Source organism: Anoplopoma fimbria, chromosome 20 (genome assembly GCF_027596085.1).
Source record: "Anoplopoma fimbria isolate UVic2021 breed Golden Eagle Sablefish chromosome 20, Afim_UVic_2022, whole genome shotgun sequence".
Taxonomy (NCBI): Eukaryota; Metazoa; Chordata; class Actinopteri; order Perciformes; family Anoplopomatidae; genus Anoplopoma; species Anoplopoma fimbria.
Genome location: NC_072468.1, coordinates 17,428,795 through 17,456,481, shown reverse-complemented (window position 1 = coordinate 17,456,481; position 27,687 = coordinate 17,428,795). Strand labels below are relative to the sequence as shown.

The following is a 27,687-nucleotide window of genomic DNA, read 5'->3' as shown; positions in this document are numbered from 1 at the left end:
CAAAATTATCATAAAGTTGATTCAAAACCTCTCTAATTTTGTGTAACAAAGTACCTAGCAATGGTGGCATCTGAATGTCCTTTGTCACTGAAACAGCATGAATATCAAATATTTATGAAGCTAATAATTTTGCTATCATATATTGCTGTGCTCATTCTCACAGGAAAGTTCCTGATTAAATAACATTATTATAAAACCATGTAAGTAGCATCATTTGAATATGAATTGCATTTAAGTAAGGTACGTGTACAAAGTAGAGTGCAAGTATGTGCAGCCACAGCACATGATGCAAAACTTGTTTTATACACATTTCATTCATCATCATGAATTTTAATACAAGACATGACCTTTAACCTGTTACCGATCGGATGGATTTCCCTGAAACAGTCCCACATTCTTCTAATCTTAACCCAGTTTGCATTGATTTAAAGAAGTATTTAGAATGATAAGATTAAAGACGATTAACATTCATCAGTAGCCTGAGTGTTTGCTCAATGTATTTAAGAGAACAGTCTCCTTCATGAGGAAACAGTTGAACAGAATCCATGGGAAGAGAGTTCAGTTTGTACAGGTTGTTTTACCTCCTAAGTTGCCATAATTGTTAACTTCTTACCTTTAACAGAAATGAAAATCTTTACATTAAGAGAAAAGTACTACTATAATACTATAGAGAGGTCAATTCATTTCAATTACTTTAATGGCATTTACAAATTAAAAACAACGTCCGTTTTTTATAGACAAAATAAGCAACAAAGCAAGAGATGTCTAAAATGTCAGAATGGATAGGCTTCAGCACCTTCTTTCCTGAGCATTGAAAGCAGATGTGGATAATAGATATGTACAAAATATGTTTCTCCAAAAATGTTCAACTATTTCTTTAAAAAAAACGTAGCCATACACACTCATTTGACAAGCTATTTGGTAGACTTAGCTAAAACTAATGCCCTTATTGATGCAAATGGAAGTATAAATTGCAATTCAATTTAACAAACCACAAAGTCTGCAACATAACCATAACATCTAATTACAACAAAACTGAACCCTTTAATAATTATGTGAAGATTTATTGCAGGGGTTTGTTATATGACATGATATAGTTTAAGGTAGAGGTATCTAATAAGCTTGCAGCTTGAAAATTAAAAATAATTTTAATATTCTGTAATATCAATTAAAATTCAGTACAAATCTGAATGAGAAAGTCTGTAAATGTATGTAATTAAGTAAGTGACGGTAACGTGAAAGAAAACCTGAGAAGTGCAACAAAACAAAGGCACAAGTGAATGTGAAAGTGGTATCAGTCTTATTGTCTTTATTTGATAATGTTAATGAAAGAGCTGTGGTGCTCACTTCAGCACTCAACTTAGTAAAACACTCATTGTTAAACAAATCATTCACAGATCACGCTCGTAAATGCCCTTCCCTTGGTTTCCTCCTCTGTGATTGCTTAATATTTTTTTATCATAAGAAACGGTTTGTATATCCCTTTCTCCCCTCTCTTTACTACCTGTCATGGGAATGTAGGGAAGTTTTTATGGGCCTGAGTGACTTTTCCACCAAACTTTGTGTGTGCTCAAATCTCACTTTCTGTCTCCCCTCCCCCCTCTCTCCCTTGTGTTATCTCAGACCTTGCCTTACCTGGCTGTGTGTGTTGTGCAGACACACCTGGCTACTCCAAAACAACCAATCAGTGCTCCAAGACAGAGACACGAAGGAGGTGTACTTCCTGTGTTTCACGAGAGAGGAATGGGGCAGGAGAGAGGAGAGAGTTTTGTGCTTTATTTTGCCAGCGGGGGCCCACACAGGCTTCCACATCAGCAGTAAAGGGGACTAAAGTAGTGGACAGGCTCGACAGACTTTTGCTTGATTTATTAGAAGATCTCCCTGTTCAGCAACAGCCAAAGGGAGGACAAGACAGAGAGAAGGAGGAGGGGAAAGATAAGTGTCAATCTGTTGAAACTTGTTTGGGAATTTGAAGAAGGAGGGGAGGTGGGGCGAGACAGAGAGAGAGAGGCAGCAAGAGAGAAAAACAAGGAGAGCTCAAGCGTAAACATTAAGTTTTTCACAAGAGCTAAAGAATTGAGAGGAAAGGGCAGCTTTGATTGATTTGAAAATGGAGGACATTCGCGTTGTGAGCTAGACAATGTGAAAACAGGGAATTAATTATTGTGTGTTGTGCAATCCTATGCTTTTGAGCTGAGCTGGACCCAGGGGGAGTCTACAGAACTCCCCAGGATACAACATTCAGGTGAGCTGCTTCGCTATTTATTTCTTCATGAACTCAGATGAACACTTCTTCTGTAAATTGCTTCTAGTTTGAGCAGATTTAGATGCAGCCTAGTTATGGTTTACATGTTACATGTCGTGCCTATGTGTCACAGGCCCTCGCTTTCTGAAAGACTTCTTTTTGTATGCTGTACATTGCAAGTCTGTGCTGCATTCTTAGAGAACTGTAAGAGGGTGTCACCTTTTCTCTGGCATACCCTTTACTGTAAAGTTATTATACAACCACTGGCTTAGAATATTTAGCTCTAAAGTACAAAGGCTGCAATTTAGTGCATTTGACAAAATAAGACTATAGCAGACTGAAGACACAGCACTGTTCAGGTAGTAGTAACGCTAGAGAAATATAGTTTATGAGTATTCAAACTCAACTCTGTGACATTTTCTTAGTATGTAAAATGTTGCAGACCTCTCCATGTTGCTTAATTTGACCTGCATTTCAGTGTTTTGCCCTGAAAATAGTTTGACTCTCAATGCTTGATTGCTAAATTGACCATGTGGACCGTTGCTTTCTTTTAGGTTCTCCAAATTATGATACAATGGTGACCAAAAGGCCCAGCTGCACCCCCTTTGACACTTTATCTAACATAAACACATCTGACTGCAAGCTTCAGCCAGGTGGAAAAATCTCCCGGGATCCAAGTCCCAGGCCAGCAATGACTGCCCAGTCGGAGCGAGAGAGAGACTGGAGGAGGGAGAGAGAAACGGAGAAAACGAGGGACAAAGCAAGATACAAAGATATGGACCCACGGGAGAGATATTATGACAAAAGAGACCGAGTGCCTGCACCCCGGCCGAGAGAGGGAGAAAGAGAGTGGAGGGAGAGAGAAAGGAGGCAGGGAGATGACAGAAGCTGGAACGGGAGGCCGCTGTCGACTCTAGAGAGGGAGACTTTGAGAGAGCTAGAAAGGGGGACGAAGAAAGGCGACACATTTCCCAGAGTGAGAAAACGAAGCGCAGATCGTGGTAAAGGAATGCCGTCTACCGCCGAGGTGGATGATGAGAGAGGAGAAAGAAGGCAGCGAGATGGGCCGAAAAGAGTAGAGCCAGATGACTGGGAGAGAGAAAGAGAGAGGGCAAGGCAGAGAGAGAGGTACAGAGAGAGGGAAAGAGGTGAGATGAGAAGCAGGGGAAAGGAAGAAGGAAAGTACCCTGTAGGAAGACCTGTAGAAGATGAGCAATCACGAAAGAGGGAAAGATATCCGGAGCCAGGTGTTGGTTTTCGAGACAGGATGAGAGAAAGGGGGGAGTCATGGGACAGAAGAGAGAGAGATGCAGGTAGAAAGAGAGAAAAGCCAAGGCCAAACATGGGAGAGAGGGAGGCCAGGATGCCTTCTCCACGCAATCCTAGAGACAGGGAAAAGGCTCAAAGCAGAGAGGGAAGGAGGGACACCAGGAGTGAAGGAGACAGTGACGAGAGAGAACAGAAGAGGGAGAGAGTGAGAGACAAAGAGAAGCAGGAGTTGACATATCAACACAGCAGAAGTGAGGGGGACGATACTGGCAAAACACAGAGGGAGAGAGACGGAGATCGGCGAGGAAACAGGGAAGAGGACAGGCAGAGATATAAAGGTAGGGACGGAGAAGTGGATCGATCCAGGAAAAAGGGAAGGGAGGAAGATGGGGTGAGATACAGAGAGGTTGATCGGCGAGCTGTAAGGGAGGGAGACAGAAGGAAGGAAAATGTGACAGATTTGAAATATGACAGGAGAGAGGGAGACAGATACAAACAGTACGAGCAGAGGACAGGCAGGAAAGTGAAGGAAAGAGAGGTTGATCTAAGGTGGGATGGTAAGAAAGAGGCTAGAAGCATATGCCAAAATGAGACGGCTCCTAAGGCCCCGCCACGAGTCCAGAGCAGCGAAGAGTGGAGCAGCGACATGGAGAGTGAGATGAGACACAGAAGAGGCCGAGACAGTTATGAAGAGAGGGAGTCAGGGAGAGAGAGCACTGCTGAAAGTGACAGAGACGTAGAAAAACTGAGAAATCCGTCTGCTGAAAGAAGACAAAAGGAGAACAAAAGAAGCGAGAGGCAAGAGAGAGACAGGAGAGAGATGACAGAGCAGAGAAGGATGTGGTTAGAGCCACAGAGGGGCAAGAATAGTAAAGAGTTTGTCGACAGAGAGAGACACACAAGGGGGAGAGAGGGGAGGAGCAAAGACGAGAGGAGCATGGAGTCACAGGCTGAGTGGGAAAGAGAGGGGCGGCGAGTAAAAGAGGAACCAGATGAGAAAAACTTGGACCGAAGCAGTTACAGGGAGAGACATGAAGGGAGAAATGAGCACAGGGGAGACATGGAGAGGGAGACAGAGGGTGTAAGTGTAGATGGAGAGGAGGTGGGTGAAGAGTGGAGAGAAGTAGATAAGGGAGTGAAGGAACACATGTCTGATCGCGATGGAGGGATAAAGGGAGAGAACATGAGAGATAACACAGAGGAGAGTGACAGAGAGGAAGAGGGTGGAAGGGGTTATTTTGACCGCTCTGAGAGTGAAGGAGGAAGTGAGAAAGGGTGGAGTCAAGAGAGACACCGAATGCTGTCAGGAGAGGACGGTTTCGTGACCGTGTCCAGCAGTGGAGACGAGGAGGACGGAAGAGAGGAAGAGGAGTTTGAGGACTGTCAGGAATTCTGGGAGGGTGCATATAATGGCCGCTCACCTGTTGACGTCAAGGGGTGCGAGGGAGACGAGGAGAGGGGAATGGGAAAGGAGGAGGCAGTTGATGAGAAGGAGAGGGAGAAGAAGCCCAAGTACCTCTTCTGTGTGATTGGGCAAACGTTGCCCCGGTCAAAACACAAAGAGACGTCACTGTCACAAGTTGATCACATGGAAGGTGTTGAAAGAGACAACCCAAACGCAGAAAGTCCTAATCATTGCAGCGATGAGGCCACACAGCAACCTCATGATGACCGTCATCCGACACTGAGGAGAAATGATGAACGCCCAATCATCAACTTCAAGAACACAAAGAGCAGGAGCGAGGGCGACACGCCAAGGGACGAAAGGCCAGCCACAGGAGAAACAACTGAACACGATGTCAGATACAGAGCCTCGTCAGTGGGAATGAGGAGCAAAGTTGAGCCCCCGTACGCCGAAATAGGGACGATTAAAAGAGACTCAAAGACTGAAAAACTTCTCATAGAGTGGAGAGAGAAAAATAGAGACGGTGTGGAAGAAGAGAGGGATCAGACTTTGCCGCTCCCGAGTAATCCCTATGGTGATGTTTGCTCTCAGGTAAATTTGGAACAGATTCAACCCATCTTGGAGGGAATTAACACCACAGCAATGAGTCCAGAAGAGGTGGAGGCCATTCGGATTCGAATGAGCGGGGCATGGAGCATGTCTGAAGAGCCCAAGCGGCATTCCCAAGCCCCCCACCTCAAATGGGCCAAAGATGTAGTGCGGGAGATCCTGGGCCGCTCAGAGGAACATATTGTTGATGAGCCTAATGCAGATGATGGAGGAAACCAAGGGGTCGACCAGTGCAAGACAGAGATTAAGAGCGACAAACAACAGGAGGAGGAGGCTGCACAGGTGACTGTAAAGGTGCCTGTTGTTATGTTGGGAACTGACGAACTGCACTCAGAGCCAGAGCTGGAGGAGGAAGAGCCGTTGGAGGTGGAGGGACTGAGAGGTATGGGGCAGAGCCAAAATGACATGCATGCTGACCAGTTCACTGCTATGCATGGTGGTGACACACCTACATACACTCATGCTGACACACTGTTAGACACAGAAGGGAAGGAGGATCACAGTTTGGAGAAAGAATCCGAAACGTCTGGTCACCTTCAGTTAGAAGAGGCGGCTGTAGAGGAGAAACTTAGCGAAGAGGTGGGTGATGAGGCTAAATTATCAGAAATGGAAAAAGAAGCAAGAAGGGAGAAGGAGGTTGAGATGTATTTATCTGTGAGCAACACGCTGTACAAGCCAAACAGCTGCCCCATTCTTAATTATGAGTCAGAGTCTGACCTCCTCGTTCCCTCCAGAGGGGGAGAGGGTGGCCAGGAGCTGGAAGACACAATGGGTGGGAGTGAAGAGGAGAGGCAGGGAGAGGAAGCTGAGGAGAGGGGTACTGTAGAGGAGGTGGGAGAGGGAGAGGTGTTCACAGAAAAGAAAATAGCAGGGGGGACTCTGTCGAACAGCTGCAGTTTCCGAGATTTGGCTCGCTTTCGAAGAAGGGGAATCCGTAAAACCACTGAAAGAAGGAATGGAGAGCTTGTAGAAGCTGAAGAAGAAGGAGAAGGAGAAGGAGAAGGAAGTGGTGGAAGGGATCGCAGAACCAGAATATTCTCTACAACAGGTAAAAAAAGAAGATGGAGGAGGGAGGCACTGACTGCATCTGTCTTGTTTCTCATCAATCAGCATTCAAAAAAAATTAATGTATCTCTTCAGGTTGTATTTCAGACACGACTGCCCTCAGAGGAAGTAACCTTTAAATGAAGCCAACATTTGATTTTAACACACAGACAACTTTAATCAGAGACAATCTTCTACTCATTTCCTGTTTTACTGTCTGGGAGTTTCTTGCATCCTTTTTTTGTCGTCAAATTAATCACAGAACCCAAATTCTGAGCGGAAAACTCAGCTAAAAGACATCATCAGTTTGCTGATCTGATCACATTACATCAAACTGCGTCACAGTGTTGAGGAGGACAGGTAGTGGGCGGAGATCAATGGAGGGGGAGGAAAAACCAGTAGCATGAGCTGAAAGACTCGAGTTGATTCTGCTTTGAGACATAACAAGAGAAGCATGACTTTTGGAAACATTAATCCATCTATTCTGTAATGCTTTTTGGAGCAGGGTTACTAACTAACTAACAATTATTTATTTTATTTATTACCTATTTATTTATTTTTGTTTTTATTCATTCATCCAAACTGCCACTGGAGTTCATAGTCAGTTAATTAGAATATAGCGCAAGCATGCTGTTGTATAATGTTTCGACGAATGGATACTTTTTTATTTCAGATGATGAGGATGATCGAAGCAAAAGCTGGGGAGAAGTAGAGCTGAGGTGAGTGAAACAAATCACACACATACCACATGTTAAAAGACAGTAGTGGTCTAGATGTGTCAGATGATTTGATTTAAGTTTAGGGTTATATGGTTGATTGTCCTTTAATATAAAAAACTCTCATAGTTTAGCAAATGGAAGTAATTTGAATCACTCTGTACAGTCCTATTTCTGTATATTCAATACAAATGTTCCACACTAAAAAGCAGTTTAGACAGTTTAGTCAACTCTGTCTACCAGACTTTATGGTTATAAATACATTTTTCTTCGTGTGACTCTTTCTTTGCACTGTAGGAATGTTTTGGACACAATCGACAGACGGAAAAGGAATTCAAGGTTTTTCAGTGAGTGCCTTTTACCCCTTTTATTTCTGTTTCATTTATGTCATGCAGCTAAAAAATATTATATGAACTCTGTATGCACATATCAAACATAACAGGTTCATTACCACCTATTTTCAAAACTTTTTTATTTAATAATTTTTTCACCAACACTTTTGTTTTATGGTAAATGTCAGTGTTGATTATTAGAAATGGCCATATATAGGACACAGTGACGTGTCTGCAGATTAGATCTACTCAGGCTGTGGTCGGGAAAATCATGACGCGGTTGAGCATTTCCCCTCAGTGTGTGTGATTCACCTCTGAGTGAATACATGCTCCCCAACTGTTTATCTCTCACTCTGAACATGTTGCGAATTCAAATGAAACGCACAAATGAAACCAAAGTCCACTGTTGGCTCAAACCATTTTAAAATGATGTTTTAAACAACCTCAAATGGCAGCGGGTCCCTAGGCCTATGATTCACATGAATATTGTGAAAAATGGGGCAGGTGTGTGTGTGTGTGTGTGTGTGTGTGTGTGTGTGTGTGTGTGTGTGTGTGTGTGTGTGTGTGTGTGTGTGTGTGTGTGTGTGTGTGTGTGTGTGTGTGTGTGTGTGTGTGTGTGTGTGTGTGTGTGTGTGTGTGTGTGTGTGTGTGTGTGTGTGTGTGTGTGTGTGTGTGTGTGTCGGGTATGTGATTGCATGTGTGTCTGTGCAAGCCAGAGACAGGTTTCTGCAAGTATTAATATATCCTAACTTGGCACAAAAACAGATGCTGCTGCAACTTTGCATTCCGAGAAGTATATGTAAAAGGAATGTTAAATGCAAACAACTCCTCTTGGGCTAAAATTGTTCCTGTTTCTCTCTCTTTTCTTGTTCCTTTGCTGCCTTTATTGTTCAATTTTCTTTCTCTGTCGTTTTCTCTTCTCTTCCGTTGTCTTTCCCTGTCTCTCTTTCTCCCAGATGCTGCCCAGCTCTACCAGCAGTACAACGAGGCCGCCCAGAACTTTGAGATCCTGCGTCAGGCTCGCTCCGATGCCATCTCAGTGTGTGAGGACACTGTCCGGTCTCCTGCTCCCTCACCCCCTCCTGCACGCAGACCTCTTCCTCCCCTCCCTCCTGTCCCGCACCCTCACTCCTTGTCCCACACGGGCTCCGTCACCAGTGCCAAAAGCTTGCCTCTCCCTGAGCCACCCAAGAGTGAAGGCAGGCCTTCCTCCCCACGTCTGTCTGTCTCTCTCTCACACTCTCTGTGGCGGGAGCTGCCGGGGGTGAGGAACAGTGCTGAGCTGGAGGAGCTCACAGAGGACCAGAGACGACTTCAGGAGGTAAAACGTTGTCCTACTGCACAAATGAAAGTCTAGTCACCATTTGATGGAAGAAGGTTTTCATACAGCTAGTATGAAGGATTTTATTGAAGTAAGAACTTTGTGCCAGAAACTTCAGTCAGCCAACTACCTCAGGCATTTGCGTTTCTTTGGACTGTTACTAGCACAACAGTCATACCTCAGTGAAATTCTGGAGAATTTTCCAGGCAAAAAAAACAACACAATGATTAGCGCTCTCTTTAAACCAGCTTCCGTGACGGATTTTGATCTTGATTAGATAAGATTTTTTCATTAGAGGTGCTAATATTGTTCCTTATTATGTAAAGTAAATATTAAGAAGCTAGTGTAAGAATCAGTGTCAAGGTTTCTGTTTCATTTTCTGCAAAGTTACTGGCACAACATTCTCACCTCGATGATATGAAAAATTAATGAAACGATAGAAAAGCTGCTGATGTGATCTGACGATCCAAAACATTTGGGAAGTGAAACTCTTAAACAACAAATTAATCTGTCAAATATCTGATAACTTTTGAAATGCATTTGTTTTCTATAGTTTTAGAGATTCACTTCTTCACACTTATTTACCACCTACACCATAATGACCAGAATGTTTTCGGGCGTCATTTCACATCAGCAGCTTCTCTATTCTTTCTTATATATTTCTTATAATTGCATGGTGACTTCTGTGAAATGACACGACTCTCATGAATAAGCTTTTCACAGTTCTTGCCTCCCACATTCAGTCTTGCCAAATCGCAGAATTACCCTCCCATTGATCCACTTTTTATTGGCAGACGAGTGTCTCCTGCCAGAAGAGGCGATTGCCTATGCATGTTGTTTTTCTCTGGTATTGAAGGTGTTTCCTTCTGAACTTGAAAAAAAAGTCTTTGTAACACTTACACTCATTGTGAAATCTTAGTTAGTCACATCCTTGTCAAATTACCACGAGCCTGTAAATAACTTGCAACACTGTGCTTGTTAGCTGACTCGGTGTTTTCATCTTTTCTAATGTATTTTTCCTTCTAGGTGAGATTTGAGGTCGTAACCTCAGAAGCCTCCTACTGCCGGAGTTTGGACATTGTTGTGGAACACTTTGTGAAGTGCAAACAGCTGGGGGCGCTGTTGACTACTCAGGATAGGAACTGGCTGTTCTCGCGGCTTGCAGATGTTCGTGCCATCAGCAACAGGTCAGAAACATTAAAATAAATTTAAAAAAATACATGAATGTCATGTGCAGGTAAAATGACTCAAATCTGTGGAAGAAATAAACTTAGAATATTTCTTGATTTTTGTTTCAGTTTTTTATCAAAGTTGGAGGAACGGGTGGAAACTGACATCATAAACTTCACCGTGTGTGATATCATCGCTCGGCACTGTCAGCGCTTCAAAATGGTTTATGTCCCCTACCTCACCAACCAGTCCTATCAGGACGCCACCTACCAGAGACTCATGTAAGTCACTCAGTCAAGCTTTTCTGTTCAGCTATCGTCTTTTTTCTGTTTTTATCTTTTTCTGTATTTAATTTTACATTTTTCCACAGGAATGAGAATCAAGGATTCAGGCGGGTTGTGGAGAAAATAGAGAGGAGTCCTGTTTGTCAGAGGCTTCCTCTCCGTTCATTCCTCGTCCTTCCCTTCCAGAGGATCACAAGAATTAAGCTGCTGGTCCAGGTGTGTGTGTGTGTGTGTGTGTGTGTGTGTGTGTGTGTGTGTGTGAAGTGAGTGTGAATTTCTGAAACAGCAAAGCTTGATGGTTCATTTGTTTGTTCCTCACTTTAATACTTAAACACACTGTTTCTGTCCAGAACATTGTAAAGAGAACAACACCTGGTACTGAAGAGGCGACTCAAGCCATCAAATCTTTAAAACTTCTGGAAAAGGTACAGTAAACATCCTCTTTACACTTTTACTACAAATATCTTGGATATCTTGATGGTGTAAAACTTCTCTCATCTTTTCTTTGATTTATCTCTCCTTTAGCTGATTAAAGAGAGTAACGACAGCATCACTCAGATGAAAAGCATCGAGTCACTGGTCTCTCTCAGTGCTAAGGTGGACTTTGAATGCAGGGTAAGTAATGGCTTCTGGGGACATAATCAATGGGATTACATTGTGATGATATGATCATGATATGATCATGATATGATCATGATATGATCATAACATGACTGATTTCATGCAAACTGTAATTAAAAACTAAGAAAATAATTGAGGATTTATTTTATTAGTGTTGAGTTTAATTTTATAAACTGATTTACATAATTAATTTCATTGGAAAACAATTATTCAACATTTTATTTTGCATATTTGTGCCATATCATCATATATCAATGTTGTACAAAAAGTTTATATCATGAAGTTTAATTTAGTCATAATTTCCAGCACTAATTAGTATTAGTATGAGTAATGTTTTTAGTGATGTTTACGTAATTCTCAACAAAACAAAACATGTGGCCAAATGATCTTAACTCAAGGGCCACTTACTAGCTTTTCAACCACAAGTCTTCATCTGTGTATGGAGTTCAATCAGTTGCCATGGAGACAGCTCAGTTGGCATCCCATGATCTGTAGTCATGTGATAACAAGGGGTCATATATATATATATATATGACAAATATACAACTGACCAAGAGATGTGGTTGAAAGCCCAAGAAACAGAGCTTGAGTTAAGATCATTTTGTCAAAGTTCTATTTCCAGTCTGAAAATTTTACTTTCATGCTCCAAAATAATAATTAAATGATGTCTTTGTGTCTCTGTTTTCTGTGTGTGTGTTTGTCGTTACAGACTCTTCCTCTGATCAGTCAGTCTCGGAGGCTGGTGCGGGAAGGGCCAATCACCGAGCTGATGGATTTCTCTCTAAAGGAGACGGAGAGGAATGTTTATTTGCACCTATTCAATGACTACTTGCTACTTTCACTACAAAAAGAGTGAGTCAACAAACATGTTTGAATAATCCCATTTACTACATCCTGTTTTCCTCATGTCCGCAGTCTTTCATCATCCCTTCAATCTTATCACAGTCTTTCCTTCCGCCATCTCATTTATCTGTTGTGCTTTCGTTGCTTCCAGAGGGGGAAGGTTCACAGTAATAGACCATTCTCCTGTATCAGACCTGCGTGCCGAGAACTGTCGTGTCAAACTCCACTCCCTGCAGAAGAACCTGTTCCGGCTGCACATGACACACAGAGCCCTGCTGCTACGGACCGACACACAGTAAGAGACTGAGACCCTAGCAGGGGATGACTGTGTGTCGTTTGTCACGTCACAAAGTGGAAAAAGTGGCAGATGATAAACTCGTCCTTGCTTTTTCTTTCTTCAGGAGTGATAAGCTACGTTGGATATCTGCTCTTTCTCGGCCTCATCCTGAAATAGATTTTTCTGCTGCACAAGGTGAAGTGTGCTACTTAGTTTAGACAATGCAAAATGCTAAGCTGTTGAAACCACCTTTTACTTCACTCGTTCTCTACATAATAAACACTCAATGTGTTACTTTATTGTGAGTTGTAAGTTTAGATTTCAAACTCTAAAGACTTAATTTCAAGTCGTCCTCAGCAACAGGTGCGTTGTCTCATGAAAGTTACAAAGTAAAAGATAGTATCATAAGAATTAAACAGTGATTGTCCAGCTTACTTTGAAAGGAAGTCCATGGTGAGGTTGGCAGTCTAAAAAGCACCCGAGGCACTCTGATTGCAAGTTAAAAATACTTTCTCAACTCATGGATAAAACCAATGCGTTTTGACTAAAACCTCTTTCATCAGGGTATAAAGTGTAATGACGACAGATGTTCAAGTTAAAACTTATCAAGAGGTCACATGGCATGTAAACACTGCCCACTGAAAGATTGTATTGAGGAATTTTGGGGGAAAAATAGTGATGTGATTCAACTGTTAAAATTGTGAATACATGGCATATGGCAAAGAAGGAAAATGTAGTGCTCATAGTATGTACACCTTTTGAGCTGCAGGGAAATACATTGAACTTCCATTAGAAAAAAATAATAATTTGGCTTCAATTAACCATAACTGAGTGCCACTGTGTTGGAGAGTCTCACTTATTACTGCTTATAATGAAACAGACCGATGTGGAATTCTAAAAAGAAATCTGACTTTGTTTCCATGAATGCATGGCATGTGTTAAAAGCCGCACACACAGGTGTTTTCAATAACCCTGGCTTATTAAACCTCAAGTCAGGTGGATGTTGGGTGGAGCTCTGCTTGGAATGACATGATTTCACATAAACTCAATGTACTAACCACAGAATTTCGCAGGCCCTGGTTCACTATCTGAGCATTACATAGTTTGCGTTATTGACCGATGATTCTTTATGACTGTAGTTCTGACTTCTCTCATCTTGTCTCCATACAGATTTTAAACAGATGCAGTGTATCCGAGCTATTGTTTCCCAGCAGCCTGATGAGCTGTCGTTGGAAAAAGCTGATATCATTTTAGTGCACCAACAAAGCAGTGACCGTAAGATCATCACACTACATTATTTATCATTCCCTTGTGGAAAGTGGGATTCACCTATGTAATACATGCAGCCTGGTATGAAAAGCAATAAGCTTTAATACAATTCTTGTTGGATTCTATTTTCCTCCCAGATTGGGTAGAGGGGACCAGACTTTCTGATCGGCATCGTGGGTGGGTGCCCGAGTCCCATTTGGAAACGATAACCAACTCGAGAGTCCAGCAACGCAACCTGGAAGATGCCCTCAAACTGACAACTGCCACAGCTGCTGTTTGACCGGCTGCTCCGACTAAATAAAGAGGAGTCCTGGATGAACCGTAAAGATTAAAACTCTGTTATCTGCTACAAACTGCTGGAAACTGGACTATGGACATTAAGTGCCCCAAATGGGGCATAAAATAAATTTCACAACAGTGCAGCAACTGAGAAACTGTAGGAATGCATCTCAATGTAGCATTGGGTGTCACTTGTTTCACCCGGTGGTACGATATATTGCTGTTAAAGCAATCTGTGAACTGCTGAGGCCTGCCTAAAAGACATTAAGGACATTGTGACTCTATTAAGTGTTATCTACAGTACATTACAATCATTGAGTGTGCTGTATTACATAAACTGTTGTTATAAGTGAAAATGTTTTTAAAGGGAAATCGCTTTTTTTCCCAAACAATTCTGTGCTTGGAAAATGTTTATTATTTGTGTATACTGGAGAAAGTCTAACAGTGTATGGTGCAGGTCTATTGTAAAGTTGGCCCTACAGAGCTGAAATAAATCATGCAAAATATAAAAAGAAAATTCAAAGATGTACAGAGACAGTGAAGACATTTCAATAAATTCAGATTGGTGGAGTAAATAACTTATTTGATATACATGCCTTATTGAGAGTGCCTTATTTCCTTTACCATTGAAGCTGTTTTGGTCATTTATAGATATAAATGTGACACATTGTACATTAGCTCGGCAAAGTTGCTCGTACAAAGGCAGTCTTTACTGTGAGTTGGGTGTGTTTCCTGACGTGTCTACAAGATCTGTTTACAGAAGAAAGGGATCGTGCAGAGAATGCACGTAGCCTGGTTGGGGCGTGGCCGTAGGCGTGACCCCAACGTCGGCGTGGCCTAGTTCCAGGACCTGCTGTTGGTTAGTTGTGCCATAATTCAGAGAAAACTGGGAGACAACCGAGTCAACAAGTGTAGACGGACTGCAGCGCCCATCCAATGAATGCACTGCAAACCTGTGTTTGCTTCCCTCTGAATGGACAGATTCCGCTGTCAATCTGCGTCCTCGTCGCTGATTGGTCCCAGAGGCAGTGGGCGGGCGTTGCAGTATTTGTTGTTTTCGTTCAGCAGAATAAGTCGACATCTTTGAAAACAATCCTATTCTCGTATTTTTTTTAAAGGTAATTTTCACCAAAGGCATTATTTTGAGAAACTTGGAGACTCAAGGGACCAGCGGAGTAAATCTGGAGTTTGTTGTGTTTTGAGTGAAAGTCGTTTTTGTCTTTTTTTCCACGGTATGTAAACAGTGACGTCTTCTCGACCCTATAGCTGCTATTGTTAGCATGGCCGTAAACAGCTGATTTCGATACATAAAGGGTGGAAAAAACGCCACATTTCTCACGATATAAACCCAGAGACGTTGGCAGTAACAACTCCCAACGTTTCGTGTTTTTGTGTTCATTATTTTTAACAAGTTAACCCAGCTGATCTTGTTGTGTAAAGTGACGTGGCCTCACGGTGACCCAGAACAGTGCCTCCTGAAACCAGCCCCATCGTGACCACAACGACATGTACATTAAAATAAAAGGAGAAGTGCAATGAGTTTGGTTGTAACTAGTGGCAGATTATGGGGTGATATGGTGTGCATGCACGAGGGTTATCATCGACTGCTTCACGTGACCCATCTATACTGGTGTTTACTTCCCCCACAGATTTATGGTGTATGGTATAGGGGTACATTCTTAAATCACGCTATTTGCATTTTATATCAATATTTCTACGCATATCTTTTCTGGAAATTCAATTTAATGTCAATTTGTTGATATTATAATTAGATAATACTGTTTTTAGTAGTCTGTTTTTGGTCAATCCAGTAAATGATGTGGAAAAACAACAACAACCCCTAATACCCGAAGAGGATGTCTTCAAATAACTAATTTTGTTCTAGATATTCATCAATGACATTTATAAAAAAGAAAATGACTAACAGAAACCGAAAATACTCTAATTTGAGAAACTGGTATCAGATGTTTGTTTGTTTTTTTCTTTCTGCCTATTTTTGCCTTAAATTGACTGAACAGATTAATCAGAATCAGAAACAGCTTTATTGGCCTTCTATGCATATACATACAAGGAATTTGAGTCAGATTTTTCCGTTGCTCTCTACATACACAAAAATAGACAAATAATCAAAAAAAGTAGAAGAAAGGTTAGCATAAACATTTAACTTTTATGTACAAATATAAATATGAATATATATGCTAAAGTGTATATATATGAACATAAAACACAATGACAATTGGAATGGCATTGTTCTTGTCACAAATCAAAGTATTTTACCACATTGATGCAAAAATCCTGATATCTACTCAGTAGATATCACAGAGCAGTCAATCAGAATGGTACTATAACTGAAGCTCAGTTAATTGATTGAATCAGGCAGTTAAATCAATCAACAAAAAACCAATTGGTTTGAAAAAAGATTAATCCTTTAAAATCTAAACATTAGTTAAAAAGCCATAGCTACCTTGGTGTAAAAATAATGGAAAATCTCTTACAGTGACAAATGTATATTATATACCACCCACATCTAATGTCTATAAGCAGATATTTGTATATAAATGCAGATATACAATCTGATTGTAGACATCATCTCATAACTCCAACTACATTCTTGTGCCTCATCTTGTTAATCGGACTGTAAACAATGACCGATGCACTGAGGAGGAAGTCTTGCCCCGGATATCCCATATCCAGATTTCCACTGGCTACACTGGAACCCTTCAGATTTTAGCTGTTTCCCCCCCAGAGCTTTCATCGTCACCAGACGGAGATTGACCCGTCCCTAATATGCCTTCCACAAAACACACATGATTCAAAGTTGCATACATCTTATCTTGCAATAAACAAAACTGTGCTCTTTAGGCGATCGATTTCACAGTCTGTCAGTTCTCTTTCTCCCTCCACTTGGTAAATACATCTTCTGTTAGGGACTTCATTTTTTCTTGTGTTGTTTGTTTCCTTGTATTGTTTTCAGATGGGCAGTCAGTACCAGCGCTCAGTCCCACTAGAGGTGAGGAGAGCAGAAGGAGAGAGAGTTCGGGCCAAGCATCCCGACAAGATACCGGTCAGTATGACATCTGGCAAATTTTTGATAACTGGTACTATCCCCCCTGAGTGACCTTCAATCGAAACTGGATTAGGAAGTTATGTATGATAATAGAAAAGTAATCTCGACTCTTCTAAAGACATTTCCCCAAATATAAGACAAGATATGAATTTGTATTATTTCAACTGTAACAGTAATAGTAGTGTGAACTAAATTGTTGTTGTTTAGATTTTTGCACAATAACATTCTTTTCTCTAGTGAGTCACGACTGAATTCTCTTGTTTCTTTTAACCAGATCATTGTGGAGAGGGCCACGAGGTCACGAGCTCCTGACCTGGACAAGAAGAAATACCTGGTGCCCTCAGATTTAACAGGTGAAACACATAAACACTTTCAAAAGATTCTCACATCACAACTTACAATCACACAAGCTAGCCAAATCCCGCAGTTTTTTGATACGTTGGCCTGGCTGATTTATCGGTTACCTGAGGCTTAGAACAATTCAAGTTTGAACAGCCACTGAACTTGCTGCTGACTCATCATCCAAACCTGAATGGATCAGTCAGTCGCTGTCAGAGATGCAGGTGGCAAATGGAGGTTAACACTAATCTGCCTCCCTCCTCTCTTGCTCTGATCTCTGATTTTACAGCAGACATTTTGACATGTCATAGCAGGAAAACTATTGGTGTATTTAATAATGGCAGATTCCACTTAGTGTAATGGTGGTATTGTCTTTGTTCACTGGGACACTTTATGGAACTTTAACACTTTAATTCCACCTTATTTTAATGCAAATTGGTGTTTGTAGTGTCTTTGTCTTCTCTTAAAGTTCTCTTAAAAATACAACTGTATTGTTTTCTGTCTCAAGACTTACCAGTGACCCGGTTGTATCCCACACTTGCTTGTTTTCTTTTAAATGCATATGAAATTACCTTTAATGACCATCTCGCTCTCTTTCTTTCCTTCCTTATTTTTAGTGGGCCAGTTGTGCTTCCTGATCCGTCAGCGTGTTTCTTTGAGACCGGAGGAGGCACTCTTCTTCTTCGTCAACAACTCCCTTCCCCCATCCAGTTCCCCTCTCTCAGCTGTATATGAGGTAACTGCACCCGTCCGGACACATGTTCACACGACGATCAACCCACACATCACCAGTACAAACGTATTGAGCTATTTGAGTTTGCCTATTCACAGCTGCAGAAATGCAATGTTTCAGGTTACACAAATATTTTTCACCTTTCCCCTCTTGAAAAAAAAAAAAAATGTCTTCGATGCTAGACGGATCTGCTTAGACAGCAATGTTGCTTCGCTTTTCTTGATCTCACGCACAGTCTTCCAGTAACCGCTTGCACATTAAGAAAAATATATTAATTCAAGCCAAATTATTGGCACATTCTGAAACTGAAAAGAGAAGTTTGTTTCTCACCAAGAAAAGGCAGCTTGTGTGTATTTGGATGTTGTTAAAGGCTAAGAAGATATAAAGCCAACATGTATTTAGAGTCATATTTTGGATATGAATTTTCCCAACTAATCAAATGGAGCCGACAGATAAATGCTTTTACCACGACAAATAGTTCGTTTGTTTAGCTAATAGAGCAGTTTTGTGTAGTCAGTGTAGGTCTGTCAGCCAATAAGCAAACTCTCACCTACACTTGTTTTGCTGATTTATGCTGAATTATTCATTTGTCTCTGACTTTGTTGTGTTCCAGGAGCACCATGAAGAGGACCTGTTTCTCTACTTGACCTACAGTAACGAGAGCGTGTACGGTGCCTGAGGGAGGACAAAAGACTGGAGAAAGAGAGAGATAATGAGAGGAGACAGAGTGAGACTGTCTGAGGAATAAAGAGAGTTAAGGCTGTTTGTAATGCATCACACCACTATTATTCTCTATATAAGTTTTGATAAGCAACTACAGTACATGGTGGAAGAAAGGCTTTGCAAAAGGCAGAGGGGACGCTGGTAGGGTTAAACGTCTTCAGTATTTTTGGCGTAATGCATTGAAGTACTCTTCAAGTTATGTTGATGGGCTTACTTGGTGAAAGTAGAAAGAGGAAGAAGATGAAAGGAAAGAATGAATGCATTTCAAAATGAAGTTATATTGAAAGCTCTCGTAATCTTTCTCAGTCGTCTGTATTTAATGCAAATAGTTTTCTTTTTTTTGTAAATTAATATCAAACTTTTGTGGGAAATAAAGATGAAAATGCACAAATTTCAGATTCTGTTTGTTTTTGTCTCCATCTCTCTCACTGGCGGTTTTAAAAATTTAAATCATAACCTTTTCTTTCAAAGTTTAAATTGCAGTTTTAGAAAATAGTTGCGCCTTTTATATCACATCACACAGTATAATACTTAAAACGCACATTAAAGACTAGTCATACCCACACACGCCTATCCAGAGAGCCACTTGTCTACTTAACATGTGGTTAAGGGGAAGCATAGAGATAGGAGAAATCTTCATGGGGAAGTGTTCTGTCTTTACCGATTAGGTGAGTCATACTTTCTGGACACTTTTAGGTCTGGGAGAATTTGTGGGTTTTTTCATTTTCAAACAGAAAATGTTGACACATTTCATCTGCATTAACGTCTGACGACAAAAGGTTACATAACTCAGTTGTCAGTTGACCAGCCGGGTCTGAAAGACTTTCCAGGCAAATCGAAATTTAGAGAAACAGAAGAGAGGAGGCATGGAGATGCAGGATATCACCAAGGAGGTGGAAAGAAGCAAAGAAGATGAAGGAGCAAGTGAACCGATGCTGGAGGTCAAAACTGAAGGTTTGAATTCAATTTAATAAACAAGCAACAATTAAACAAGCTTATATTTATAGAACTGAAAGTTATTCATTCACCTTATTAGCATTTCACAAAAAGGTTTATTTTTATTTTAATGAAATGAGCATAAAAAAATAAGATACTAGGCCTTTAAAATGAAGAGCTATTTCCAGATGGTTTCTGTCTGTGAAAATATGTCTGTCTGGGTTTTCGTCTTTAGAGGAAGGAGAACCAGACCACTACTCTAAGCTACAAATTCCATCAGAGGACATCTATTCGGAAGCTGTATATGGTGGAACTCCGGTCAAAACAAGATCAGGTACACTTTTATAACAATATAAAAATAAATTAAAGTCCTCTATTTGATGTACAGATGAAACGTCCTAATACAGCATCTTTCGGCATGCATTTAAGCAGGCCTGCCTGTCTTTATGAAAAAATAAAAAGGTCTTCATGGGTCCTCCTTAACACATATTGTTTCAACACTGCTTTATCATATAATCAAGTCATTCAATTTAAATTTAAAGGAAAAAGAAACAACATTTTTGGCTGTTGAATCAACTTCCCTACATTTCTTAGTTTTCAGGGAAGTGTTTTCATCATCATTGTTACTGTATATAAAACTGATGTTTATTAGAATGACGAGTATTGCTAAGAAAACAGAATAAAGACGAAATGTTGAAATAGCATAACAGTGTGTGTTGCCGTTGAGCAACACGCCTCTAATTTTGATAGTGATTAACATGATAAATAAACTAATTAAAGCGCACTAAAGCTACTGAATCACAATATATTCTCTTTTCTTTGAATCGATAGAACCAAATATACGACCCTTTGCTTACAAGGAAAATATTCAGTTTATATTTTTTAGGTTCAAGAGGCAGCAAGAATCTCTGAAGTGTTCTTGAAGGCTTGTTTGACTCTCCCTTGTTACACACTTTAATCACATATTTAAAGTTTCTTTATCAATGGTGACTGTATGTTCTGTCTGTGAACTGTGTCCAACATACATTCCTCTGAAATGACCTCAAACAACAAATCATATCTGTTGTTTTGAGAACACTGTCTCCAGGTACCACAGTATCTGTCTGTGACTCTCTCACACACTCATTTTCTTCCACTGCTAAAACGAAGTTTTCTAAAACTAGGGAGCTATTTGTCAAAACTCACACACAACTTACACACAAACACCAAAACAAAAATATCCTACATATCTTGCAAAAGCAAACACTTAATTAAAAACCAAAGAAAGTCTTCTAAAAGCGAAGTATAAAACATTGTTATAGAGTCTTTGGTATTTCTACATCTATATTTCTGTGAAGATAAACTATGAGGATGGGGAAACATTCTCAATACTCATATCAGTGTCAGACACAATTTCTTTAACTGAAGATGACATGAACATATTGTACTGTAAGCAAAATACAGTATATTGCAATTACTTTCTCTAACTCTCTCCAAAATTGACCTCCATTTTTGTGCCCACCAAAGAGCAAACTTGAATCCTTTTTTGAGTGCTCAAGCCCTGATTTCTAAGTGATTCCATTGCTCACAGGTATTTTCACAGGTGCATTCTGGGTGTAGGTGATTGATAATTAAGTGTGGTATTTCAATGGCAGTGTTTAGCAATAACACACACATGCTTTAAGTTTTGAATGATGTGTCTAATCTAGATAAACGTGTGTAGTTATTTGTAACAAGTGTGTTATAGATTTTCTTACTTGGTGTAAAGCAAAATAATGTGCTTCTGGTTCGTTGTACCGGGTCAATAGATACATGAGTTAGTGGTTTCAATAATTCTGCCACAAGTAGCAGTTTTTGTGTCTTGGCAATTGTAAAAAAAAAAAAAAAAAAAGAAACTGTAAAGGGAGAGACAAAGGAGAGATACAGTAAAAGTTTTGGAAATTGTGGGACAAGCCGAGCTCTGTGCTCGATGAATAACTTGGGAATCAGTGAATGTCATGTTGCTATGGCAACGAGACAAGAGAGGGTGAGGGGGCTGGTGTATTAAAACTGCACTCAGATGTGACACAGCAGGAATAGGCAGACGGAGCAGGACGGAGTAAACAAGCTTCATCACAAATACCGGGACACTTTTCTCCATGTACATCAAATTTTGCCGCAGTTATGGCGAGGATAAAAAAGATGAAGCCAGTGAAAACTTGTCACCCGAGTCCAAGTTATCTGTTGAGCTGGAGGGGGTAAAGGTAAGCCAGAGCCTTGATGGTGGTTTGTGTTTGTGCTCATTATCAAAATATCTCTCAAATGATGTCTTCCTGCTCAGGCAAACAGACTGAGGGAAACACACGTCTGTACCGTGCCGGATGTTTATTCCTCACCATAATCTGCCTGGTGCTGCTGCTGGTAATCATTATCCTCAGTGTGAAACGTGAGTATCTGCAGCCATGGATCATGTCAGCACTGTGAAGACAACACTTAAGCAGATTATTAAAAGGGATGTAGGTTTCACTGGCAGTGCAGAAATAAAAAAACATATGCCAGGATCACTTTTGTTCTATGTTTGCTCATAACAGACAAAAATACGAGATATAAAGTGTGTCTGTTTGCACTGCTGCAGCCTGAGGTCGTCTTTGTTTCCCCTCACAACTCCTCCCACTGTGCTCTGTTTTCTAGTCCAAACTGGCTCCACAGTGTGCCATGAGAGAGCAGAAACTACAGCAGCAGACAGCGAGGGTCCTCCGTTTGCCCCAAGGTGCAGCCATGAAGAGTGCATGGCTCTATTCCCCGACACTCTACCCCAACGTGAGTGGGATGAAAAACCCCTGCACAAGCCAAAGAAATATCTAAATCAAAAGAATAACAAATTATACTTTCTCAATTGTCATGTGTCTGGTGACGGTTCTGCTTTCATTGTTGCCTACATAGTTATTTTAAGGCGTCAGAGGAAGTCAGTTCATGTGCTTGTTTTTTTAGAGAAATGAGAACAGTTTAATTTAATTCAAATAAAAAGGGTGAGCTGACTTTAATCAGCATTATTGTTTCCTCTGACAAAAATCATTTGAGAAACTAAATGCATGTATGGCCAAAATAAAAGCAGAAATGAAAAAAACAACAACCAAAGGAATAAAAAAGGAAAGGTCTGCTTCATTCCACGTTTACAGAGTGACCTATTGTTTTTTTATATGGAGAATTATCTGCACTGATCCCTCTCTCCTGATAGGTACGGGATGTCAGCAGTGCAATGCCGGGTGGCTGCCTTATGGCCGGTCGTGTTTTTACTTCTCCGCCTTCAGGCTGAGCTGGGCCAACAGCCAGAAGAACTGCACCACCAGTGGAGGAGCTCTGGCTGTTGTTACCAGCCGGAAAGTTCAGGTGGATCTGATGTCACTTCTTTCTCTGACCATGAACTATAATCGAGCAGTTCATTAAAAAAATGGTGATCATTTGCAAAATATATTTTTGGGTTAAATGTTAAACTGGTGCTCCCTCTTTTAGAATTTTCTGACTGGGAACCAGAAAACCAATTACTGGATCGGGCTGAGACAAAAAGGAGCCACATGGACCTGGGTCAACAACGATGTGCTGCAGGAGAGGTGATGAATTATTGATCAATCGATTAATCATCTCAGCTGTAGCACATTTGATCTCTTAACTATATCAGATTTCATTAGTGTGGTTTGGATGTAAATATGAGCCAGTTTTGTCTGGGTGGTAAAGAGTAAGTTAGAAAAGAGGATACATTTCTTTGTGTAATTGCTTTTTAAGTATTTGACAACTACACTCAGTGGCCACTTAATTAGGTACACCTGTATTATTATCCTATTGGGCCAGAACGTTAAAAACACCTCTGACCATCACTAACTATGATCTCAGTGCTAAAATATAGAATTCAATTTACACATTTCAGACAATTTCACCCCAAAAAAACTGAACGGTATGAGCTTCCTAAAGAAAGACGTAATAGCAGGACTCCTGTTGCAGATTTAAAGTTATTAAAGCAAAAATGCTTACAGTCCGAGAGTCCAAAAACCAGGCAGATTAGACGTAAACATGCAACAACGTAGAAAAACTGAAAAGGAACAAAGCGACTGGGCTGTTAGTGATTTACTGATTGGGGAAGTGAGAACAGGTGAGCAGGAGGTCTGATGAGTAAGAGACTAATGGGGGACAGGTGAAACTAATTGGGGCGTTGCAGATCAAAACTGGGAGTAAAACACACAAAGGCAGGAATTGAAGTGACAGGAAACAATAAAAACGACAGAATGACATGAAACAAACAAAACAGAACAAAACAAATAAGCACAACAACCTGTGATTAAAGTGTTCTGGTCAATATTGTTTTCTTTTGTTTGCAGTTACTGGGCAGATTCTACACCAGATGGAGATTGTGGGATCCTCAGTGGTAGAAAACCACCTGAGAAGAACTGGATGAAAGCTTCCTGCGAAGCCGTCACCTACTACATCTGTGAAGTGCAGCTCTGACAGCATATATCTCTATAACAGAGTAATGAGCAAACCAATCCTCTGTCAACAAGCATCAACTCCTCCATAACATTTCAAATCATATCTCTTTCCACTTTAATCAGGAATATCCAGCAAAGAAAGATAATGAAGCTTTTTAGATGATAGTTTTATATTTAACGCTTGAAGAGCTGTTTAGTCAGATTGTTTTATAATATTATATATAAATATACATATATATAATCATACTTTTGTGTAGAATTCTGCCGCCTACTTTGTATTATATCATGTCAGTTATGCTTATAGGCACTTATAAGCAATAATCACTACGTTACTCTTATCTACTGTATGATTCTGTTAACTGCTGTCTGACTTCCACAAATGATGTCCAGTAAGTTTGTTTTAACAAAGTTTTATTCTCATATAAAAACGTTCATGCATCTACACAATAAGTTGAATGTCTATGTTTCACTTTATTTTAGCTTAGCTTACATTACTGCTACACATGCTTTATATTGCTAGAAAAATAACACACTCTTCTTTAGCATAATACTGCAGGAAATAATTGCACAGTTGAATATAAAGACAGATTGAGTCCACTGAGTCTTTGTCTTGCAAGTTTGTTCATCAACACCTTAGGTGTACTTCATATGTTCAGGACTGTGAGATTGAGACTGCTCTTCAGGCAGAATCGCTTCCTAAACATATCTTATCTCCTTGTCCTCCTCCGGCTCTTCCTGCTCCATCTCCAGTCCAAAAGCGCTGTTTCGAATCATCTGCCAGGCTGCCAGAGACCTCCTGTTGTTTCTAGGTCTGAGCTTGGGGGTTCCTGAGATGGACCCCTTTGTTGAGTCAGTCTTCTCAAATCCCTCTTTTTCCTCGTCTTTGGAGAATCTTTTGCAACATTGTGTCATTTCTGTCCTCAACCCTGCAAAGAGTGAAGATATAGTTACAGCTAATTCAAGGGAAATACTCTCACAACTAAACTTTCATCATGATGTTTAAAGGAGAGCTCCTGTTATTTGGTGTTGCACATCCTAAAGCTGGAGGAACCAGAAGAGACAAGTCAAGCAGCAGAAGCAAAGATATCCTGACTTTTGGTCCCCTGTATGACTCCAGAGAAACCCTGAATTTCCCATAATGCAGCTCAATAGCGTCTGCTGTTGGCCTTTTCTCTGTTGCCTCCTAAATACTCACAACCTTCAAACTCCATGCAGACATTCCACAATTTTTATTTAATGACATCAGAAAGCAGAGATAACCTCATTATCAGATTTATTCAGACTTTAAAAAGACTTTAAAAACTTAGTTTAAAAACTAATATGTAAAATTGGAGTAGTGCCCCTTTAATATGCCTATTTGATAAACCACATAATACAGCATGTGTAAAGCTGTAGTGGCTCTGTATGTAGGTGTGGGAGGCGTGATAATAATAGATCTGAAATAGTGAGAGTTGTGCTTCTCACTCACAGCACAACAGGACTTGTGGCTGCATTACAGAATACTTAGGTTGTGGTCAGTTGACAAACTTCTCTCTCTATGATTATTTTGAGCAAAAATAGTAAGCCTAAAAAAAGTCTTAAGTGATAATGTTTATGCACCGAAAATATCCAGTTGCAATATATTTGTTATTTGAGTTTTGCTATTTAAGGTTAGGGTGTTTTTGGTGAGTTTAAAGACTCTAAAACCTTTTGTTTTCCAGGTTTTTATGATGGCAGATTTTGTACCAAAGTTCAAAAACTTTTGGTTGTTTCATATGTGAGTTTTCTGAAAGCATTTATGACGGCTCTTCTTAATAGTTTGAAGTGGATGGGACTCAATCGGGAAAAAAGATGACATCCTGTACTGAGTACTTCTACACAGTCGTGATGAACCAGTTAGTTAGGCTGATTTTGAGTCCTAAGATCTTTATAAATAATCCCCCCCCCCCCCCGCTTTTTTTTATTATTGCACATTTAGTCATAAATATTTACCAATACAGAAAACAAATTTTTTGATCAGGAAACACATTTTCAGGGGCTTTAAAGCTTCTGTTTCTGTTCCTGTTACTGCAGTTCTGTCTCACCTGAGATACCAGCGCTCCCTCAGACCGTAGTTGAGCCCACACACACCGAGCCGAGGCCACAAGCAGCAGGGAAGCCTCCTCTCCAGCATCAAAGTTGTGGCTACCACCTGTACAACATCATTACAGCTTTTAACCACGACACACTAATGCATGATGGGATGTTTCTATGCATTTATGATCACGTCCTTAGATACAAGTTCATATCCGTGTGTGTATTAACCTGAGTCCTCCAGAGCTCGTCTCTTTCCTGGGCCACCCTCCAGTGTGTGTCACTCATCATGGCGATCAGTAGATTTAGCAGGAGGATGTAGGAGACCACAGAGAAGGTGCAGTGCAGCACATGGACAATCGGCGGAGTAGCGATGGTGTGGTCCACAGGCAGATCTATGAGGCCCACGCTGAGCTCAAACTGGGAGAAGAGGGTGATGGGGAAGGAGCGATATGCAGGAATGATGAGCCTAATTCATTTCTTTCACCTTCACCGTCATTAACTCTTCTATCTGTTTGATCTTTATGTCTTTACTTTGCAACACATCCATCGTCTGTTTAAAGTCTTTTGTGAAACAACACCAATTTAAAAAAAGAAAGAGACGAAATGTTGAAATAGCATAACAGTGTGTGTTGCCGTTGAGCAACACGCCTCTAATTTTGATAGTGATTAACATGATAAATAAACTAATTAAAGCGCACTAAAGCTACTGAATCACAATATATTCTCTTTTCTTTGAATTGATAGAACCAAATATACGACCCTTTGCTTACAAGGAAAATATTCAGTTTATATTTTTTAGGTTCAAGAGGCAGCAAGAATCTCTAAAGTGTTCTTGAAGGCTTGTTTGACTCTCCCTTGTTACACACTTTAATCACATATTTAAAGTTTCTTTATCAATGGTGACTGTATGTTCTGTCTGTGAACTGTGTCTGACATACATTCCTCTGAAATGACCTCAAAAAACAAATCATATCTGTTGTTTTGAGAACACTGTCTCCAGGTACCACAGTATCTGTCTGTGACTCTCTCACACACTCGTTTTCTTCCACTGCTAAAACGAAGTTTTCTAAAACTAGGGAGCTATTTGTCAAAACTCACACACAACTTACACACAAAAACCAAAACAAAAATATCCTACATATCTTGCAAAAGCAAACACTTAATTAAAAACCAAAGAAAGTCTTGTAAAAGCGAAGTATAAAACATTGTTATAGAGTCTTTGGTATTTCTACATCGATATTTCTGTGAAGATAAACTATGAGGATGGGGAAACATTCTCAATACTCATATCAGTGTCAGACACAATTTCTTTAACTGAAGATGACATGAACATATTGTACTGTAAGCAAAATACAGTATATTGCAATTACTTTCTCTAACTCTCTCCAAAATTGACCTCCATTTTTGTGCCCACCAAAGAGCAAACTTGAATCCTTTTTTGAGTGCTCAAGCCCTGATTTCTAAGTGATTCCATTGCTCACAGGTATTTTCACAGGTGCATTCTGGGTGTAGGTGATTGATAATTAAGTGTGGTATTTCAATGGCAGTGTTTAGCAATAACACACACATGCTTTAAGTTTTGAATGATGTGTGTAATCTAGATAAACGTGTGTAGTTATTTGTAACAAGTGTGTTATAGATTTTCTTACTTGGTGTAAAGCAAAATAATGTGCTTCTGGTTCGTTGTACCGGGTCAATAGATACATGAGTT

At 40.3% G+C, this 27,687-nt stretch overlaps 3 protein-coding genes across 5 annotated transcripts; all 3 read left to right on the top strand.

Moving 5' to 3' along the window:
- The first annotated feature begins 1,739 nt into the window (after positions 1-1,739).
- On the top strand, positions 1,740-14,249 carry arhgef5 (Rho guanine nucleotide exchange factor (GEF) 5). Of its 2 annotated transcripts, none has more exons than XM_054621573.1 (15): positions 1,740-2,245; positions 2,800-5,910; positions 7,246-7,291; positions 7,586-7,635; positions 8,577-8,941; positions 9,968-10,128; positions 10,240-10,392; positions 10,482-10,611; positions 10,746-10,820; positions 10,921-11,010; positions 11,726-11,868; positions 12,011-12,154; positions 12,261-12,331; positions 13,307-13,411; positions 13,543-14,249. In XM_054621573.1, the coding sequence occupies exons 2-15, from the start codon at positions 2,820-2,822 to the stop codon at positions 13,683-13,685; spliced, it is 4,767 nt and encodes a 1,588-aa protein (XP_054477548.1). In that variant the 5' UTR covers positions 1,740-2,245; positions 2,800-2,819; the 3' UTR covers positions 13,686-14,249. The 2 variants fall into 2 exon arrangements, with proteins under 2 accessions (XP_054477548.1, XP_054477547.1); XM_054621572.1 differs by having other exon boundaries at positions 2,800-6,576.
- Positions 14,250-14,562: 313 nt separating this feature from the next.
- On the top strand, positions 14,563-18,937 carry zgc:92606 (uncharacterized protein LOC100000242 homolog). 2 transcript variants are annotated; one of them, XM_054621688.1, is made up of 5 exons: positions 14,563-14,916; positions 16,659-16,748; positions 17,026-17,104; positions 17,708-17,826; positions 18,437-18,937. In XM_054621688.1, exons 2-5 carry the CDS (start codon positions 16,659-16,661, stop codon positions 18,500-18,502), a joined length of 354 nt encoding a protein of 117 aa, XP_054477663.1. In that variant the 5' UTR covers positions 14,563-14,916; the 3' UTR covers positions 18,503-18,937. The 2 variants fall into 2 exon arrangements, with proteins under 2 accessions (XP_054477663.1, XP_054477664.1); XM_054621689.1 differs by having other exon boundaries at positions 14,612-14,802.
- Positions 18,938-19,181: 244 nt separating this feature from the next.
- On the top strand, positions 19,182-24,512 carry LOC129109566 (C-type lectin domain family 9 member A-like). Its single transcript, XM_054621666.1, has 7 exons — positions 19,182-19,500; positions 19,718-19,816; positions 21,782-21,886; positions 22,132-22,260; positions 22,679-22,830; positions 22,954-23,051; positions 23,814-24,512. The coding sequence occupies exons 1-7, from the start codon at positions 19,413-19,415 to the stop codon at positions 23,938-23,940; spliced, it is 798 nt and encodes a 265-aa protein (XP_054477641.1). The 5' UTR covers positions 19,182-19,412; the 3' UTR covers positions 23,941-24,512.
- Positions 24,513-27,687: the final 3,175 nt, after the last annotated feature.